This window comes from Phodopus roborovskii, unplaced genomic scaffold (assembly GCF_943737965.1).
Source record: "Phodopus roborovskii unplaced genomic scaffold, PHOROB, whole genome shotgun sequence".
NCBI classification, from domain to species: domain Eukaryota; kingdom Metazoa; phylum Chordata; class Mammalia; order Rodentia; family Cricetidae; genus Phodopus; species Phodopus roborovskii.
The window spans coordinates 22971380-22992574 of NW_026126563.1; the positions used below are offsets into that span (position 1 = coordinate 22971380).

At 42.5% G+C, this 21195-nt stretch overlaps 1 protein-coding gene across 14 annotated transcripts in view; it reads left to right on the forward strand.

Moving 5' to 3' along the window:
- The window catches only part of Dtna (dystrobrevin alpha), a 341323-nt gene extending 321833 nt beyond the window's left edge, over positions 1-19490 (forward strand). For 8 of the 14 annotated variants that reach the window (XM_051202197.1, XM_051202202.1, XM_051202203.1 and 5 more), the window contains 5 exons: positions 3029-3188; positions 6376-6465; positions 7021-7186; positions 10849-10981; positions 18342-19490. In XM_051202197.1, the coding sequence (XP_051058154.1) occupies positions 3029-3188; positions 6376-6465; positions 7021-7186; positions 10849-10981; positions 18342-18482 (690 nt within the window). In that variant the 3' untranslated portion in view covers positions 18483-19490. Of the gene's footprint in view, positions 1-3028; positions 3189-6375; positions 6466-7020; positions 7187-10848; positions 10982-13109; positions 13159-15589; positions 16103-18341 lie in introns of those variants that run through there. The other 6 variants (XM_051202204.1, XM_051202206.1, XM_051202210.1 and 3 more) reach the window with 4 other exon arrangements.
- Positions 19491-21195: the final 1705 nt, after the last annotated feature.

Sequence of the window (21195 nt, forward strand, 5' to 3'; positions counted from 1 at the left end):
GCCCAGAGGACTCGGAGTCCCTGGGCTCAGCCACAGGCTCAGCTACTGTTCCCTACCTCCCCGTTTTCACTCTCAGAGCCCTGGGATCCACAACTGCATGGCTAGAGTGGTGATAGCCACTTCACAGGGCATAGGGAGAGATCCACAGGCTACAGACAAAAGCCTTTGGGCAGGAAAATGCTCAGCTCCACGGAGAAACTATTCATTGTTTCGTGGGAGTGAAGTGCAAGGTTAGCTCAGATGCAGACGGTTTTAAAGAAATGGGGCTGAGCTGCTGTTTTCTGGAAAACCCAAGCCTCTCTTTGAGCAGGCTGAGGAAAGCAGGCAAACGCACCAACACCCAAGTCCTCCTCCCTGAGCCTGGAGAGACCATGCAAACAGGTACTGTTACAAATGTAAGAGGAATCCGCAGCCCGTGGGGCAGTACACGAGTTCTATGCAACACTCTGGTTTGCCTTGTTTTGTTTCTGGGTTTTCTTCACTCTAGAGATTTGACAATTGTGTACGCTGCTGAGCCCTGGAGAGCTAACAGCATGGCATTTTCCAGGAATGGTGTGTGTGTCCGCGCGTGTGTGATGGGGTGGGGTGTCTAACGGCAAGCAGTCGAACCCAAAGCAAATGTCTAAGTAGAATATTCAGAGCAGTGCTCTCGTGCTGCAGGTCTAAGAGTGTGAACAGGTAGGCAGTTATTCTCCGGATTTTTCTGTAAAAAGAGTTCTCGCTGTGACTGGCCAAAGTCAGCAGACTGGGAGGGGAATGCTAAGACTGCATGGTTGGCTACGTGTGTAATCCAGGGTCTCCCTGCATGTTGTACATGCATGTTTGACTTTCTTCCTTTTCTACTAATACTGAAACCAGGAGTCTGTTTTCAAGGACCTCGTTGTAAACACAAAGCTTCCAAATGCAAGGTCTCATACCAAAGATCTCAATGCAGAAATAAGTATTCTAGCTGTTTTCTGATCTTTTCTTTTCTACTCCCTTTTAAATCCTGCTAATCTCACTCTTCTGCTAAACTACAGCTCTCTCAAAGGTCTAAAGAAAAGGGTGTTGCCCTCAGAAAGCAGTGACCAAAAATTAGAGACCACAACTCTTGCAAATCGAAACCTCAGTGAGATAGACCTCCTTCTAGTAAGAAAGATAATTATAAAAAAGGACACAAGCTGACAAGTGTGGGCAAGGATAGAAGAGATTGTTGTTAGGAATGTAAGTTAGTATAGCCATTGTAGAAAAAAAATAGTAGGTTAGAACTGCCCTATGATTCAGCAAAACCACTGAGTGAACTATCCAAAGGATAGGAAGTCAATGTATAGAAGAGGTATCTACCCTCACATGCTTATCACAGTTCTGTTCACAATAGTCAGAGAACCAAAAGTGACCATCTGCTCATGAATGAAGAAAGAAAATGCAGTGTGTGTTGTGTGTGTGTGTGTATGTGTGTGTGCGTGCGTGCGTGCGCGCGCACGCGCGCGCGTGTGTGTGTGTGTGTGTGTGTGTGTGTGTGTGTGTGTGTGTGTGGTGTATGTATATATCGGTATGTGTATGTGTGAATCTGTGTGTCTTGTGTGTATGTCTATATGTGTGTATGTATATCTGTATGTGTGTGTGTGGTTATGTAAATCTTGTATCTGTGTGTGTGCTTGTGTGTGTCTATATGTGTATGTTCATGTGTTTGTGTGTCTATGTGTATCTATGTGTATGTATTGTATGTCCTATGTGTGTCTGTGTGTATGTCCTATGTGTGTCTGTGTGTATGTCTATGTATGTCTGAATGTGTCTATGTGTATGTCAATGTGTATGTCTGTGTGTATGTCAGTGTGTCTGGTGTGCATGTACGTACATGTATGCGTGCATGTGTGTGTTGTAGTGGAATATGATTCAGCCCACATAAATCCTGCATTGCAATAACAGGGATAGGACTGCAGATCACATGTTAGATAAAATAAGTCTGGTACAAAAAGACAAGTCCCACATACACTTACCCATATGTGACAAATAAAAGGTAATGCTAAGAAATGGAAAGTAGAACAGTACTTATCAGAAGCTGGGGAGAGCAGGGCAAAGGAAATGACAGGGAAATGTTGAAGGGTGGGTACTAAGATGCAATTAGACAGGAGCAAGATGCTCTGGAATGCTCCTGCACAGTTGGATGACTACAAATAACAACAGTGTACTGATCATTTCAAAATACGCCATAAATTTGAGCAAGAGTAAGGAGGAGGGGCACATGAAAAGAGTTGGAGATAGAAAAAAGAGGAGCAAATCATGTTATAATTTTTTTTAAAAAAAAAAAAAGTTATTTTAAAAAGCCAAAAGAAAGCATTTGGAATATTTTCATCATGAAGAAATGATGGACACTTGAACAGTAGATATATTCCCCTGGGGTTGAACACTGCATGATATGTACATATGTAAAATCATCAGTTAAAAATCAGTGAAGGAAAGAGTAAAAGACACCAAGATACCTTTTCCTTCTTCCCCTTTCAGATTACTGATTTGCAGAGTAATCTCACAAGGTCAGAATTATTGTAAAACAAAGATTAAGCGATGTACATCTCAATGCAATTATTTTAGATAGTATGAAATATTGTAAGATATGTTCTGAGTTGTGCCTAAAGATGAGACCAAATCAGGTTGGAAATTAGGGAACAAACTTACCACATCTGTACTGAAAAGTCTCCTAGTCCAGATTGAAAAATTTCTCCTTTGTGTCTTTTATTCTATGTAGGACATGCTTCCGAGAGAAATATACATACCTTGCAAGTATCTGTTTAACATCAGCTTTGTGGCAAGAACAAAGATATCATATTGTAGAACAATCAATATGAACACAGACTTCAGATTATGTATGATAGTTCCCTAAATTAATCTATACCTGCAACTAGGTTTAAGGGAATCTCCTTGGTTTCCTAAGATTTGCTCCTGTTGGAATGTTGTTGTCACCGTTTTTAACATGGGACCCAAGACTTTAGAGAAGGCATATGGGCTTTTCTTGTAACAGAAAACTAATGATGTGTCTTTGTTTCTGCAGACCCAGGGGGCGGGCTCTCCTCGCTCCTCCCCCAGCCACACCATCAGCAGGCCAATCCCCATGCCCATCCGGTCTGCATCTGCCTGCTCCACACCAACGCACACCCCCCAGGACTCTCTCACTGGGGTAGGGGGAGATGTGCAAGAGGCGTTTGCACAAAGTAAGTACTCTCTCCTTTCCCATGTTCTGCTTGCGCCTGCCAAATAGTTCACCAAGATCCATTGAGAGGTAGACAATCGAGAGTCATCCCAGCACATGTTGACACTCACAGGAGTGTCCAACCTTTTGGCTTCTCGGGGCCACATTTGCTATCTACAAAATTTACACTTGAAAAACTGTAAAGTCCCAAAGGAAAGCTCATAATGTTTCAGTGGTTTGTAGTTTGGGGTTGGGAGGCATTCACAGCCATCTGAGCTGTGTGTGTCCTACAGATCATGGGTTGGACATATCTGCTGTGTCAGAGCCTGGCCCATGCATTTTAGAAAGCCACTTGGTGCTCTCTCTTGCTTTACCATTCAGTCTCCTTTTAGCTTCTGTTACCTTGCCTCACTTTTTAGTAAGACTTGGAATCTCTAGGCACAAGAACTTCTTTATAATGTTTCATGAAGACATTATAACTTCAATCCATCCTGCTACTTATTTCATGTCATCATCAAAGAGTAATAATCTCAAATTTGAGGTGTGGGAGGACAAGTCATCATTTTGCAAATTTCACATGGAAATACTCGAGAGTTGCATCCAGGCTTCTGTAATCAGAGCTACAGGGCTAAGGCTGTATGCTCAGTAGAAAAGAGCAGAGATGATGACCAGCCTTCTCCACGGAGGATCCCTGTCTCCCTTTCTTTTCCCACTAATAGATAAAAATTGGACAAAAACAGCAGACAAGACAAAGCATTTATTTTATCTCAAAGGTCAGGTCCAGGTGGGACAGAGCTTGAAGCAACTGGTCACACCCTGGCCACAGTCAGGAAGCAGGTGTGAATGCACACTTGCTACTTACGTCACTCCCTTTATGCAGCCTAGGATCCACTTTCCGGGGAATGGCCTGAACCACTCTTAAAATGAACCTTCCCAAGATAATCCCTCACAAACATTCTAGGAGGCTAACTTAATCTAGACAATCCTTCACAGGTGTGCCTAAAGGTCCATTTCTGGGGTGACTAGTCTAATTGAGAAGTAACACTAACCACCATAGATACCCAAACCAAGTGACTATTCCTTCCTCTATCATTTTAAAAGTTAGTAGATGGTAAGGAATCCGCCTCCTGCAAGCCTTTCCAATCAGGCTAATTTCACTGCTTGAAATGGCCACTACTAATGCATAGGCTTGTTCCTACATTTTTTTCTTTGTATAAATAGCTGTGTTCATGTGTGTGTTTATAGTACAGAAACTCAAATTAGACTGTGTATTACACCTTGATCTACAATTTGCCTTTTCTTTAAATTAGAAATATGAATATCCTGCAAGTAATCAATTGATAACATAAGGAAGAAAAAGAGTTGACTGGCTATTTTAAATCAAAGAAAAACATAAAGATAGGAATAAAATTATAGATTCCAAGGAACCATCTCTGATGTGTGTGCCAATCAAATTTTATAACCAGCTAGACATAAAAATATGGAGGCTTTTCTCCCAAACTAAAACAGATGAAGGGAATCAGCAGACAAAAGTACAAATTGCCAACAAAGGAAAGATGTGCAACCTCAGTAGTGTTCTAAGAAATACACATTTTAACCAGAATCATTTGACTAGCAGTATTTTTAAAATGTTCTTTTAACATCAGCCATGTCTAAGGATAGCAAGCATGTGTAGAAACAAACCCTCTCATCCATCATGTATGGGGACAAAATGTTAGCACATTTTGATGGGCATAGCTAACGGACTGTTTTCTTCTATGGTAGAAAACAGATTCCAAATCAAGGCTCTTTGAAGCATGAATATCATTTAAGAGCTACCTATGTAATTCACAAAACATGTTTCTTTTTAAAATTTTAGAAGGGAACGTGTCCTTCATCTAAATCAGATTTTAAAGACCCTACAGTATGCCAAATCTGTGGTGCTTTATATTATGGTTAATGTTTTTACTTAGTCTCTTTGATTCTCCAACTTAAATATATGTATTGTTTTATTCATTCGACGTTACTTTGTGAGAAATGACAAAGGTATGTCACCCACAGGTAGTCCCTAGTCCATGAAACATGCATGCTAGTAACTTTTTTGTAAGTTGTATATTTGGAGTCTTGAGTTCTTTCTTTCAAAGATATTATGTTAATTAAGACTCAGCTCCATCTCCACCCTACCCACTCCCATTTAACACTTAGTGTCCCTGATATGTAATCTTTTCTACCATGGACCTAACAGTGTAAGTCCGGGTTAAGATACCAGGCATTCATCTTAGAAGCCCTGTATCTTAAGACCAAAAATCCTCACCCCTTTTCCACCCTCTGGGAGGGTTCAGAACATGGTGTTCCAATCAGTCCTGGGACGGAGATCTCTGGATAGAGCCTGTGCTGCCAGAGGGCGGGCTCCAGTGTGCTCAGCCACCAGGCAAAGGCTGAGACCACAACAGCTGCTTTAGAACTGCAACTCTCCTACAATGTGGGTTGTCCCCAGTACAGTGTGCTCACCTTCGAATCACAAGGAGTGCTAACACTTGAACCTTGTCTTACCAGTGCTGACCCCTTTCACTTTCAAAAGCTGCCGATTGGAATGATGAAATCTGCAAGCTTGTCATTAATCTTAGACATGGGATGAATTGTTTCTGTTAGCAGTTCATTTTTATGTTCCATTTTTTTGAATTCTATTTGTCAAATCATGACTGCCATTTTCAGTGGTTGGAATCCTTTTTACTAAATTTTCATCACCAGTCTGTAAAGTCTCTATGATTTCTATAAGTTCCTCATTCTTAGACCTACTATCAAACCATTTATTTAAGGATATTATATGGATTATCAAGCTAATAACAACTATGGCTAATACTAAATAAAATATGTCCCAGATATGTTATATACTTCTTCTAAAATCCCATCCATAGAAGAGACAAAATGATCTTTTAATTCTTGACAGTAATATTATCCACCATTGACGTGGAATAGTTAATTTATGTATGTATTTATTTAGTAGCTTAAACTGCAAAGTATGTAGTAATTAACCTTAAGTAAAATCCTGGAAGATTGAGGTCTGGGGCTTGCTGGTTTGTTCATTTGTTTGGCCATCCATTCAGGGAAGGAACCAAAGCTCCTACTCTTGCTGTAGGTTTTCAGAGGAGCTGATAAGACAAGCAACGTGAAACTGGTTGTGAAGGAAAGGCTGTAACGCTTTTTAAATTGTTGCTTCTTCATTGAAGGTTCAAGAAGGAACTTAAGGAATGACTTGTTGGTAGCCGCAGACTCCATCACTAACACTATGTCCTGTCTTGTGAAAGAGCTGAATTCAGGTGTGTTTGGGGTCCGGCCATGTGTGGGTTTGTTGTGGGAGGTTCCTTATGCTTGGGGTCCCTCTTGAAGATCTGATCATTGTCAAGTACAAAAGAAGGTCTTAACATTTTAAGAAATTGATTTTTGTGTATGCATGAATGTGTCTGCACATGCGTGTGCCTGTGCACATGTTTTGTCTATGTGGAGGCCAGACTAGGCCTTCTGATCCCCTGGAGCTTTGATTGTAGATGGTTGGATGTAGGTGCTATGGTTGCTGGGAATGGAACTCGGTCTTCCACAATAGCAGAAAGCACCCTTAACCACGGAGTCACCTCTCCAGCCCCAAATAAAGAAAAAATAAAATGCTGAATACCAAACTACTTTACGGTTCATTCATTTCAGGATCAACTTACACTTTGAGAGGGGGATGGCTGGTGTCTGATGCACTGATGTTGTTGTATGAGGAACCTGGGGGTCTTGTTTCTAGGCCCTATCTTCCTAGGGAGCCTGGGCCTTTATTTCTGGATCATAAGCCTCCTAAAAGGTCACTGTCTGTTTCTTCCTTTGCCCACTAGAGGTGGCGAGTGAAACAGAAAGTACTGTGGATTCTGAATTCGGAAGAACTCAGTTTGAAGGTCTGGCTCCATCACCAACCTCTGAAAAGGCTTTTCTTGCCCAAATCCATGCCCGAAAACCTGGGTACATTCATGGTGGAGCTACAAGTACCATGCAAGGTGACATGTGAGTATTTTGTTCTTGGAGCATCTTCTAGAAAGTTAAACGAACAAACAAAAACAAACAAACAAACAAAAAAAAAAAACACTGAAAGGGTGCAGTTCCCTGTTCCACCAGAAGAGGCAGAAGAGTGCTGCATTTAAGTTATTTAAGTTTGGTCCTGAGGGCTCTTCCTTAACAATTTCCAGGGAGTATTCATTAACCTGAAACAATGAGTGTTTAATTAAAGCCTGGCTCCCCTGATGCAGACACACTCCAGTAAACTACCTGTAAGTAAAAAACAAATCTAATACAACTAAGCCATAGGGTATAGTGTGCTGTGGCCTCAAAATGCCAGTAGCACTCTGTATGGTGTCAATCAAGCATTAGCCTTCTGACTCATGTGATTGACAGAGGGGTGCAAATTATTGATGGTGCCAAATCACAAAACAGTGTAGTTTGGTGTCAATACTAATTCAAATCTCAAAGTATGATCTCTAGTGAAAGCATGTCAAATCTGTATCATGGAAAAAGTGGAAACAAAACCTTAAATTGCAAGTCACTTGTACTAAATAAAAGGCACGGCATTCTCCCAGGCCACCTATGCCACTTCAAAAGATAAGTCATCTTGTCTTCTGAATTTGCTACTAAGGGGACAGATGTGGTGCTAGAATGGCATTGGATAGAAGTTATTAAACACATGGAATCTCTTTATAAAGGAACCCAGTTCTATTGATTTATTAAATAAGCCTAGAGCTGTCCTTCAGAAACTGTTTGCAGAGTTTGTCATCACAAACAGCTGAGGATTATTTTCCTCTATGTGCATAAAAGTCCTAGATGGGCAAGGGGCAGCTCCCTAATCATTGGCTGCCCTGAATTCCAGAGGCCCAAAGCCCAGCTTATAGATTCCACAATCTCAGCTTCACACTCTCAGCTCCACACTCTCAGCTCCACACTCTCAGCTTCTCCACTGTCTGTCATTCCCTTGATGCTTCCAGCATTTGTACTCTTAGTCAAAACCGTGTGCCCTTAGTCATTCTCTGGAGCTCCTGGTGTTATAGCTTGGTCAAGAGCCTCACCTGGTGGCTTCCTCCAACTCTTCAGCCACCTCTTTATTATTGCTACTGTAAAAAAGGTTTGTCTCTTTATGCAACCAACACAGCCAGAAACACAAGTAGGCAAAATTGGGATAATGGCCAAGATAAATATCTTCCAAGAAAGACTATATACATGCATGCATTCATCATACATATATGAATACATACATCATACATACATTTACACACATATATATATGTATACACACACACACACACACATATATATATATATATATATATATATATATATATATGTCTCTCAGCTCTTACTTATGAGCCAATCACAAGCCTCAAATTGTACCAAGTGCTGGCTGACTTTTTGCTGAGTCATGGGACAGGTGTCTCCTTCCCATCCTGAGCAATCATTGTTATCAGCTGAGCAGTTATTTGGTGTTACAAAATCCAGAGAATGGAGTCTTCCAAAGCCAATGGGAGTTGCCTAGAGTGTGTGTGACTAGAGGAAGGACTCTGAAAACAGGAATTGTAGCTCTCACAGCCCCCATGGTTGCAGCAATCCTTGGCTGCAGAAGTAGTGTTCCTTCAGAGCAACAGTACCAAGTTCAAAACAGCCAGACTTCCAGAATTGCAATCTAGCCTCTGGCCTATAATGCTGCTTGGCTGGTAACCTCCCCCTCAAGACAGCCAGTAAGAGAATGGCCCGTAGGCTGTCCTTCATTGGGGCAAACAGCCAATTCCCTACAGCTTTGCTCATTCATAGGACAAAAGTAAAGACTGCTTACACTAAAGACTAGGAATTAACATTCCCAACAGTGTTTAAGAATGTTTGACTCCTAACCAAACACCTTAGGGAGAGCTGGCTTCTCTCATCCATCCCCTTACCTGACTAACTAGGTTTGTATTATTTGACCAAAGCCAGCAGCATCTGTGACATTCCCACTAGGCTTGCTGTGACCCTCCATCAATAGAGGAAACCAAGGCTGTGATATAAGGACAAATGAAGGACCTAGCTGAAGAGCCCAGCACAGGAAGGAACAAAGGAAGAAGGAAGAGAAGGAAGCACAGTGTCGGGGGCTAGAGAGGCCAAGGGCTGAAAGCACTAAAATCACAACGGAAGGATATGCTTAGCGTGAACAGTACTTCAAACTAGTCTACAAAATAAACTGGCTGTTTTACAGGCCCAGTGATGAAACTAACCAGAAGTCCTTCTGGTGTTCTGGCTCTCATTCTAAGTAATGAGTTAAAGGCCAGAAGTAACATAGTTATAAAGACCTGTTTTGAAAGCCAGTTGTGAAGCGGTGGCCAGTAAGAGCAGAACAAAACAGGTACAACATTGTTTAAAATGACAGTGTGTGACCTGTGTGACTGGTTCTATTTTTAGTTTATTTTCTTGTCCTTTCCTGTAACCTCTAGAATTGCTTGATATGCTATTCCAAGTGGTGGATTGACATTTTTTTCCTAGTAAATATATATATTTTTTATTATTATGCTATTTGTAGTAGCTATATGACACACCTTTACCCCAGCCCTAAAACTCAAGACTGTGAAAGGCCTCCTCACCTTTGACTTCTCTCCCTTGGTTGGCAAGGACCAGAACCAGCTTCCAGCAAATTATCTGCTTGTTAAAGATAGAGACTTCATACAAGTCTCCCAGAATCTCTCTTTAACCCATCTTTTTATTTTGGAGGGTGTTTTACTGTCAGCATTGACTAAAAAGAAAAGAAAAGAAAAAGAAACAAACAAATAAATAAATAAATAATTTTAAAGCGCTCTTTTAGCCCCAAGAATGTGGTTTTTAGGTGGTGAACCTGTGTTCAGTCCTGTATGCCCTTTACATATGGGAGAAATAGGTGGGAAAGTCCTCATTTCTGAATGATGTCATTCTTACTTGCTTATTTTATAATGAAATTAAACAATGCAAATAGATTTTTCAGATTCTGGGCTAGTAAAAATTTGTAAAGTCAAAAGCTATATGTGCATATCCTAGGATTAAGTCACTGGTATTATAAGACTTATTGTACCATAAAGTATGCCTACATATATGTGTACACATGCTTGAGCGTGACTGTGCATGTTTGTGTGCACATGTGTATATGGCTATGCGTGCGTGCGTGCGTGCGTGTGTGTGTGTGTGTGTGTGTGTGTGTGTGTGTGTGTGCGTTTGTGTGTGTGTGTTAAGCATGTATACAGCACACAGAGAATTAAATCATGTGTGCATTTCCTTAAGCTTTATTTCACTAGAGGGCCCACTCGCCTTTCAGAAAGGAAAAAGAAAATCTCATGTTATAAAACTGTACCTCTAAAGAGTAACTTGCCTTGTTTAAGGCTGTAGGACATTTTAAGGGCTATCATTCCTTTATGCCCTATGAAAACATAAATGGCCAAGGACTTCCTCACTAGGTTTTATTAAAATAAAAAATATTTTAATCAATATTTCTCCAAACCTCAGGCCTGCCTTCCTTCCTTCCTTCCTCCTTTCTTGTTTTATTTTCCTTTGAGTCAAAGGAAGACAGGAAAGTGAACGGGAGACTCAGGGAAAACACATGAAGGAAGAAAGCAAAACACAGAACAGGAATTGCGCCCACCCTACTCTGTTAAGACTACTTCAAACCCCTCTCACTTTTCTCCCAGCGTCCCAGAAGATGGGGGTCCTTATGCTCAACCCGAGGATGAGAACTATGAGAACGAGTCCGTGCGGCAGCTGGAGAACGAGCTGCAGATGGAGGAGTACCTGAAGCAGAAGCTGCAGGACGAGGCCTACCAGGTATCGGAGGCAGCAGCACCCCTGCCTACCCAAACATGCATGCACGCGCGCGCGCACACACACACACACACACACACACACACACACTCTATGGCGGGGCCTTCCCATTCCTTGAAAGCACAGGTCTTCCTCCCCTTTTCTTCCCTACTTTTCCAGAATATTCTGGTGGTATTCCTCAGTCCATGCATTCCACGCAGCAATGTTTTAAATGCCTCATGTAGCTGTCTATTCTTCCAAATTCTGATCTGGAACATGAAAGGGGCCTTTGTGACATTGGCAGAATCATGGTGACAACCAACACAAACACCTCAGGGTTGTTAGAGTCTATTTCCTAAGTTAAAATGGAGGAACCTGGGGATGCGGTTCAGTGGACAAGATGTTGGTAGGTTCCCAGAATCTGGTTGGTGTGGTGGCCCAGGCTAAAACACCAGCAATCAGATGGTAAAAGCAAGATCTCCCTGTAGCAAGCAGGCTAGCCATGCTAGCCAAATTGGTAAGAGCTGGGTTCACTTAGACGTCAGTGAATAAGGTGGAGAGCAACAGAGAAAGACTCCAACATCAACCTTGAGCCACCATATGCTTCCACCAACACATGCACCTGCCAACTTGTGTGCCTGCATGCACACACACCACACATGCAAACTATATGTAGAAATTAAAGCCCACTTATCAAATAAAAAGCTGGAAAATAGTGATAGCTATCTAAAGAACACATGACTCAGGAGAAACAAACACCAATCCACTTCCTCCCCTGAACTGTCTGTGACTTCCTCATCACCTACATTACATCAGACATAAGTAGAAAGGTGATAGATCTTACTGAGGCACAATGAGAGAACTGTAAACCCCCAATCAGCAAGGTGCAGATAGGTAGACATGGAAAGAGGCTGACGTATACTAACACATCTGAGAATTCTCACAACATAGCTCATGCAACTAAGAATAATGTAATTGCTCACTCTTGCCAAAAGTAATGAATTTACCCCTCAGGGATGCTCTCCTGCCTTATTCTCCACAGGTGTGTGGTTGGGCTCTGAGGACTCAGGCATGTTTTTCTGGTAGAGACCAGCTGCTCTCAGCCCCAGCTGGTTATCATTTTCCTATTAGACTTTTTGTCTAATGGCCACACAAGCTTTCTCTGAAGTCTTGGGTCACCAGTGGCCCTCTCTCTGTCAGTGAAGAACAGAGAATTGGTGAGAGGCAACTGGGTCTGACTTCTGTGTTGTCAATAGAACAAGCCTTGAAATGGTCCCAAGAGGTACGTGGCAGCAGAGAAACCAATGCCCAAGTTCACCTGAATAAAGCGTTGACTGACAAGTGCTTTAGCCTTTTCAGCCTAGCAGCTGCCTTTCAGGGACAATGAGAAAATAATAATAGTAGTAATGGTAATAGTAATGACAATAATTAGTGTGTAGAGCCATGCCCCTGTGCTACACAAACATTTACCTGAGTACAACGCCATGCTAAATCTCATTCTTTGTGACTTCTGTGGCTCATCCATAGAAAGAAACTAGCCTCCTATGAAGCCATCTGGGAGTCTCTGGGAAGCCTACGGGGTGGTTTCCTATATGCATCTCATGTGGGTCTGCACATGCAGGAGACAAATGTGGCTACATCATCAACATCCCAGTTGGGCTATTGGAGATGCCTACCAGGCCCTGTTCTTCAAGCTTATCTTCAGTTTCTGGGGTTTAGTGACAACTTTAACTGTAATTCAAGATATTTTTAGATGACTTTTCTCTAGCCTATAACAAATATTAGACTCTTAATGAATTATTATTAAAGGGGGGTCCTATTAATGATCTAACTGGAGTTTTGCCATGCCCAGTAAATCTCTGGTTCCTCTCTCTCCTTGCCTCTCCATGCTTGATGATCTCAAGAGAAAGAGCAGGGGAGGGGCCCATGTGCTGTCACTCAAATGCGTGCCCTGGAATATGGTGGAGTGGTTTTCTTCAAAGGCTGTGTAAGCTGAAGGTGACAGGATGAATGGAATGCATCTGTCGATCTCTGGACTCTCTCCTTCTCTGTGTGTCTCTGCGCATGGCTTCCAGCCAAATAATTCACCAGCTTGACTGCCTCACTGACTTGACATGTCACCTTTCTCGTTTCTGTCCTTTGTCACCCACAGGTCAGCTTGCAAGGTTGAATGCAAAATCCTTTTCTCACTCTCCTCTCAAGTAAGTACCCTGTTGTTTGGGAGGAGGCTTGGACACTGAAGGCTAAGCCGTGATGACTCTTAGCCTAAGCTCACAGTCACTTTCTGTGTGATGTAGTGTGCGCCTTCTCTGCTGCTGTCAAAGTGGTAACTTCTACTACAGAGCTCATTATAATCTGGGTAAATCCCCCCAGACAACCCTGGAGTCCATTTTTTACTTGTTGATTAGGGCAGTTGTCACAGAAACTTCCTTGGCAGCTGAGGTGCACCACCCTCCAAGGTCACATCAGCACTGGCATCAGAGAAGGAAAAGACCAAGCTACTTCAGCATGTCTGGATGTCAGCTCCTTAGTCCCCTAAGAACAAATGTGTATACTGTAGCAAGGGACAACAGGACCAAAGGAAGAGGGAAGCAGGAGGCAGACTTGTGTTTTGAGGGCAACTAATTCAAATCCACTGAGGAGTTCAGTGTGAGAAAAGTTAACTTAAGGTGTCCTTTGGATTGTTCCACTTTAAAGATCTATCTAATAATGGGTCAAATTCTCAAGCGACTTTTTTCTTCATCATTGAAACACTGACTGTCAAAAATCACTTGGGTATCATGATTTAAGTCTTGGGCTGTGCATTTTATTAGAACCATTTTGAAATACAACTCTCACCAAAACTTATCATATTTGGACAAACTATTGAGCCTTGATGAGTTTCAATTTCCTCTGTACGTCATGGTCTTATACCTACCTCACACAGAGGAGGTGGGCATGTAAGATATATGTAAAGAGCTTGACACATCATAATTAACTGTGACATGCACATGTATGCATGCCTACACATGCTTCAGATCCCATGCAGTACTGGGGAGCTGCTACAGTCCTCACAGAAGTGTAGTGAAGCTATGGGGCGCATAATGACTTTGTTATTTCAACTTTTATAAACAGGCCAGGACTCAGTACCTGCAATAACGGTGGGACACACTGTCTCCTAAGTCTAGATGGCTTCTCTAGCACTAGCTAACGGCCATTTGATAGTCCCTCCTCAAAGCCTAAGTTAGTGCACTTCCTACAACAATCAGGCTGGCCTGGCCAATGGACTTGTGTCCGTGTAGTTCCGTAATTCTTCCCAACTGTGGAATCACAAGAGTCTACAGTGTGGCTGATAATGCGCTCTGCCAACACTAGTTGCTAATTTTAGGAATAACCCTATTTCCTTAGCAACATGTCAAGTAGTAATGGATACACACTAGGTCAAACACTACAAGCATCCTAGCTCCACCTCCAGGTTCACAACAAGTGAATAAGATTGCACTGATGAGGCAGACCTTCTGAGCTATAAGAAGGAATCTTCAAGTGCATTCTGCTTGCCCCCCCCACTTAAAAATGGAACACCACACTCTCTCCTAATTCACAATGACTACAGTGAAAAATATTCCCAGAAGCTGTTTCTGAAAACATTCACTCCAGTTATAGCAAATCTAGTCCCAAAGGAACAGGCTTCCCCTTAATAGCATTCTCTTTTTCTTAGCTCCAATCATTTAATCATTTTTTTTCCGTATTATTTAAACATTAGGAAACCATTCAATGGCCTTGCTATAAACCTATATAAAAATTGTATTGCTATAAACCTATATAAAAATTGTATTATGTCCTTTTTGTACCTAAAAGCCTGTTGTTTTCATTTTTTACTTTCTTGGAAATTTGGTAGTGAGAATGAAACAGGTATGCCCTCTGTCTGTCGTTTACTGCAGAGATACTCTGATTAGATGGCATTCTGCAGGAGCCTAAACACAAACCAACCTATTACTAAGTCAGCCAGTTGTGCAAAATGTATCTAAAATCTTACAGGGTACTACAAAAAAATAGCAGCATTTCACCTTATAAGTCCTTTTAGCCCATTCCTAATGAGGTCAATACAATTACAATTTTAGAAGTTCTGTATGTTTAGTATGCTTTTGTTTGAACTTTCCAACTATACTATAATACCAAAATTATCCCAAAGTACATGCCTCTCATATGAAAGGGTCCTGAACCAAACTTCATTTGTTTGGCATCAGTCAGCTAGCTACTGAGGCAGAGTCCTTCATGAATAAGCGACTATTCATGAAAATTAAGAAGCAGGAAGACTTCCTGTGTTCAAGTCAGGCTGTGGGCCTGTTTTTAAGCCACCACGTTCTTGCCTTTAACTGTTCATAAGCCTCAGGGGAACCCCAGGGATCCCTTAGGAAGGAGGCTTGGTGAAGAGAACTCCACAACATCTCTTCCAGTAGATGCACAGTGTCCAAGACACAAGACATTGGTCCCTGATTTTCATAGGAAAGGAATACAGTGTGTGTGTGTGTGTGTGTGTGTGTGTGTGTGTGTGTGTGTGTAGGGGAAGGGTGGGGGGACTCTAAGCTACTTAGCCCTAATTTAGAAACAATTTTCACCTGTTTAAAAGAATTACACACTCCTTATTCCCAGGCAAGCTATAGTCAGACAGAGATGATGAAAGTTACATGACATCCGGTGATGGAGAGAGCTGCACCCACGAAGAGGAGGGAGACAGCAGCGTGGCAGCAGCCTCACCCTCGCTCGGAGACAGGAGCCACCACATCCAGCAGCTCCGACAACCCCTACCCTAAAGATGTGTTCTGATGCCTGTAGTGCAGCTAGCTTTCTGTTCTAAGATGTGTAGTTCATAGGTGTGTGTTTTAGAAGGGGGGTGGGGGGACATGACTTCTGTTCCTAGACAATTTATCAACTCCATCTCCTGTAACATGGCTCATCCCAGGTTCAAAGCAAGCATCCACAGGTTGAGAGCCTGCTGCTGCTACACAGAACAGTAGTATTAACGAGTGCTTTAAACCTTTGCGCACAACGTTGAACCCATTCAGTTTACAATTACAATATCAATACTATTTGTAGCTAGAAGTTTCATTTCTGGATTCTTTGAGATTTTAGCAAAACGGTTTTATTATATACTATACATCCCCCCACACACACACACACACACAGCAATTGAAAGGGGAAAACATCAATCTGCAATAGGATTTGGTTTCTGAGTGTCCAGACTCAGAACCCAGAAGCCAAGAAGGGTCCTTGGCCTGCCCATGTCTCCAAGTCCCTCTGAGAAATTACTTAAATCTACCACCAGGAATAATGGGTTCTTGGGGGCTTATTTCCAACTTTGGGGTGTTTTCCTTCAAGATACTCTAATGAGTCAGCCATAGAATTTAATGTAAATACTTTTTCCAAATAGATATCATATTCAAAAAGAGACAACATTCAAATGATATAGAATCTAGTTTTTAAAATCAGCACAGATCTTCTTAAAAACTGTGAACTATGTTTTTGGAATACTGGTTACTAAAGCTGTTTATAAACCACAGGTGCCATAAGATCCCCCAACGGACGACAGTTATCTGCACTCCTCCAGGTCTTGCTCTCCACAGTGTATCCTTAGGAAGCATGTCTTACCCAGCACTGCTCATTGACACATTCCCTCATCGGGTAGTTCCGAGGCCTTCAGCTTTAAATGTATGGGCTTAAAGTGCGCTTGCAGACATTCACTCCCTCTGCTTTTCTTTCTGAATGTTGATTGCCTTACCTGGCCACCTGTTGTTCTGCATGCAGCGTTGTGTGGTCATGTGAAAGGAGACAGGCTCTTCTGTGTGGTATCGGGCTCGATCTCACACTCAGTTTGAAGCTGGCGTGTGAAAGAATTGTCAAAGACAAGGGGATAAAGCCTGTGGATGGTCCTTCACAAGGCCCCTCATTAGAGAGACCTCAAAAGGGCCTCCCTCAGTGATTCTGGGGGCAATGGAAAAGTAATTGGTTATTTCAAGATCTGATGTGTAAGGAAAAGGAAAAGCCAGACACCTGGTGGCTGTCTTAAACTAGCAGCCTCTCTGGAATTCCTGAGTTTGTCTTCTAAAAGAAAGAAGGGAACATCATTGCAGAACAATGATTCTGAGACTGTGTCCCTCAGACCAGCAATGTTCATGTCACCCAAAAGTCTTAGCAACGCAGTTTCCTAGGCTCCAACACAGACCCACTGAATCCAAAACTCTTGGGTTTGGGCCTAGAGATCCATGTTTGAATCAGCCCTGCTAGTAGTTCTGATGTATGCTATAAGATGGAAATCATTGTTCTACAATAGAGTCGTAGAGCAGGGACTGGAAAAGGCCTTATCCAGGATAGGTTGTAACTCAGTTGGTCGAGTGCTTGCCTAGCAAATACACAGCCCTGGGTTCAAGCTTCCAGAGCTGTGTAAACCTGGCATAGTGACACATGCCTCTGATTCTAGCACTCAGGAGATGGAGGAAGGAAGGTCAGGAGTTCCAGGCCATCCTCAGCTGCAGTGAGTTTGAGGCTAGCCTGGGCTACATGAGACCCTGTCTTGAAGGAGGAGGAAAAGTGTTCAGAATAAATGAGGAATGTTCTAAGTGGACCTCAGATTTAATTTGCTCACTTGGCTGGCAAAAGCCTCCTCCCACCTCATACACCTAGACTATTTTGAGAGGCTAAGAACTCACTGTCTGCAAAGAGCTATTGGATGTTCTTGCCTCTGCATTTGGTCAGAAACCTTCTCCGTGACTGCCCTTCAAACAAAATCATTGCCTTGAGGGTAGTTGAGGGCTTGACTGGCATCAATAGAAGACCCTGAGCTGTCCCTGGGTGTTCTTGGTCTGTTTCTTTCGAGAAAACCCGCCTCAAAAAAATTCCCTGAGCACAGGCTAGCACCAAAGTTACACACCCGCACAGTTCTCTGATTTCTTTGCACAGGTGGATTTTATTGTGGGTTTTGTTGGTGTGTCTTAATGTTCATCTCTCTTCCCCTGCCCATCCTTTGTGAAATCACACATCTCTCGATGGTGCAGGTGGCCACCGGTGCCCCATACTCAGTACTGAAAACCACTACATCCCTGATACCTGCATTTCTGTCAGCTCAAATCAGAGCCACATAGGACATCAGAACGTAGGCCCCACTGGTGGCCATCAGCCACTGGTTGGACTGAGCTGACCCATGTTGTCTCTCTGGGTTTCTACATCAAGTGCGTGTCTAAGGTTGGAACCATTCTACTGAAAACCTTCCCTCTTATCACGGCTCCCACAACCAAGCAGCTCCGTCCCATGATATCAACTCCACTGTACAAAGACATTACAGGAACTCTCTGGAAACCACTACCAGTGAGCAATTTCTCACTAACCAGCCACCTTTTCTTTCCCTTAGCTCCGAGTCAGCACTGAGACCAGATTCAAGCACCCCTGTCCTGTAACCGAGACAAAATGGCGTGTATTGTTCTGGGGTTTTGTGATTGTCGGTGGATTCCTTTCCTTGGCTTTCCAAGTTTACTTTTGGGGTCTGTTCTAAATGCAAACCCAGCAGGTTTCATCTGTCCTGTTCATTCTACTCAACTATATCTTGCAGGGGTTGTTCTTTCTTGTCCCACAATGAATTGCACATCCATGTCCATAAGAGCTGGTGGCCTATGAATGAGCACTGGTCTAGCACCGCCAAACCTCCCCCACAGCACAGTGGTCAGGAGGTGGGTGAAATCTACTGTATAAGATTCAGGAATTGGTTGTGGTTTGTCAGGATGGAAGTTGGGGTAAGTTTGGTTGGTCAGAGGGAGACGTGTTGGAGATTATGAAGATGGATTACTAGATGATCTACAATAAGGCAGGGAAGGTTCATTTGTAAGTAGTAATGTGAACTGAATTGCATTAAGATTGTGGCCTTTGTGTGATATATACTGTATTTTCTTATATGCATGAGCCAAACTGTTGCAATATAATTTAGCACTGGTGTCTGCTCTTTTTTGACCATCTTCGTCCACCATTATTAATTCTTGGCTGTTAAGTGTAGATAGATCTTGTAAATATGGCAACCTTTGGTTGCTACATTCACTTTGGTTCAACTCCACACAAGGAGCCACAAGCAAATAACTCCACTGTGTTGCCAGAAGACAGGGCATTTTTACTTTGAACCAAAAAAAAAAAAAAAAGGATGAAAAGAAAAAAAAAAGCAGAAGTATTCATTGCATCTTGAAGCTAATTAACATGAGACATTTAAATTGTGACTACTGTAATTTGACCCCATTTGAAATAACCAATTCAGAAACACTTAAGAGTTCACAATATTCATTGGTATGGTAACAAAACTACTATAATATGTTGTTTTGTTTTGTTGATATTGCTGTCAAGTATTGTTTTGTGTGTGTGTGTGTGTGTGTGTGTGTGTGTGTGTGTGTGTGTGTGTGTGTATGTGTTGGAACCTCCTGGGGACATGTTATATTTTGAAGTGATTAAACTATTTAATTGTGTGTCTATATTTTGGAATGGAATTATTTCTTCATTAAAAATGTTTTTTAAAACACTATTACCTTGTGGTTTTCTTTATCCCTTGTTTTTAATGGACCTTTCTTATAGCAACATGGAATCTTTTTAAAGAAGGGAGACAGGTCAGTTCCTGCCACACAGAACATGAACGACTGTAGAATATTAAACAACTAAAGCAAATAGTTCCCCTATTCTCATTAAGAAAAATACAACAACAACAAGCCAAAAATCAAAGTCTATGCTGTGGAGTTGTGGATGATACTCCTTTTTTAAAAAAAACTTTATATATTTTCTTATCTTACATACCAACCACATTTCCTCCTCCCACCCCTCCTGCTCCCTGCCTCCACCCTCCAACACATCCTTCATCAACCTCTCCAAAAGGGTAAGGCTTCCCATGGGGAGTCAACAAAGTCTGGCACACTAAATTGAGGCGGGACCAAGCCCATCACTCCTGCATCAAGGCTGAGTAAGGCATTCCATTATTAGGAAGTGGGCTCCAAAAGCCAACTCCTGCACCAGAGACAGATCCTAGTCCCACTGCCAGCCCCCCCCAATAAAACAAGCTACACAATTGTTGCCCACACGCAGGGGGCCCAGCTTGGTCCCATGAAGGTTCCACAATTGTTGGTCTAGAGCTCATGAGTTCCCACGAACTTGGTTCAGCTCTCTCTGTAGATTTCCCCATCATGGTCTTGACCACACACACACACTTCCTCATATAATCCCTCCTCCCTCTCTTCAGCTGGACCTCCCAAAGCTTGGCATGGTGCTTGGCTGTGGATCTCTGCATCTGCTTCCATCAGTTGCTGAATGAAGGCTCTATTATGACAGTTAGTCACCTATATGACTATCGGACATGGTCAGTTCAAGTACCCTCTCTACTATTGCTAGGAGTCTTAGCTGGGGTCATCCTTATGGATTTCCGGCAATTTCCCTAGCAACAGGTTACTCCCTAACCCCATAATGGCTCCCTTTATCAAGATATCTCATTCATCGCTCTCCTACTCTGTCCCTCCCCCTATTAACCATCCTATTCCCTCTTGTTCTCATCCTCCATCCCCTCCCCGTTGTTGTCCCCCTCCTTCCAGTTTATGCAGGAGATCTCATCTACTTCCCCTTACAAGGACGATCCATGGCTCTTAGGGTCCTCCTTGTTATCTAGCTTCTCTGGAGTTGTGGATTCTAGTCTGGTTATCCTTTGCTTTACAGCTAGTAATGGGTGATATTCCTAATTTGTTGATTAGGCCACTGTGTTTAGCCCAGGCTCCCTGCCATAGATGTTTAGAGTAACTGGGCAGATGGATAAGAAGTCCTTGAGTTGGACAGGCTTCAATTTGCTCACAATTCTTCCTGCATCCACCTGCTACTGTAGAGAACGTGTCTGATATCAGAAACTGTCTTTCAAGAGTGAGCAGTTCTCTTCCAGTTGTACTGTTAGGTCCTAGAGTACTGAAGATTATGTGTGTGCTCACTTTCTTTTAAAGAAAACATTAAAAATGTCAGACACTTATGGGTCAAGTTACATAATAATTCCCTCTTTCCAGTGCTCACTGGTTTAGTCTTGGATAGAACAAAGCATGGGATATAATGAAGGTCACACACACTCTGCATCTCTCCATTTGCCTTATCAAGTGCCCAAGTTGCTAAACAATGTCTATGGTCAGCCCCTTCTCTTCCCAGTGCCTGCCTGTAGCACCACTCCAGAGGTAATACTGCCAAGGGTGGCTATCCACCCATTGGAA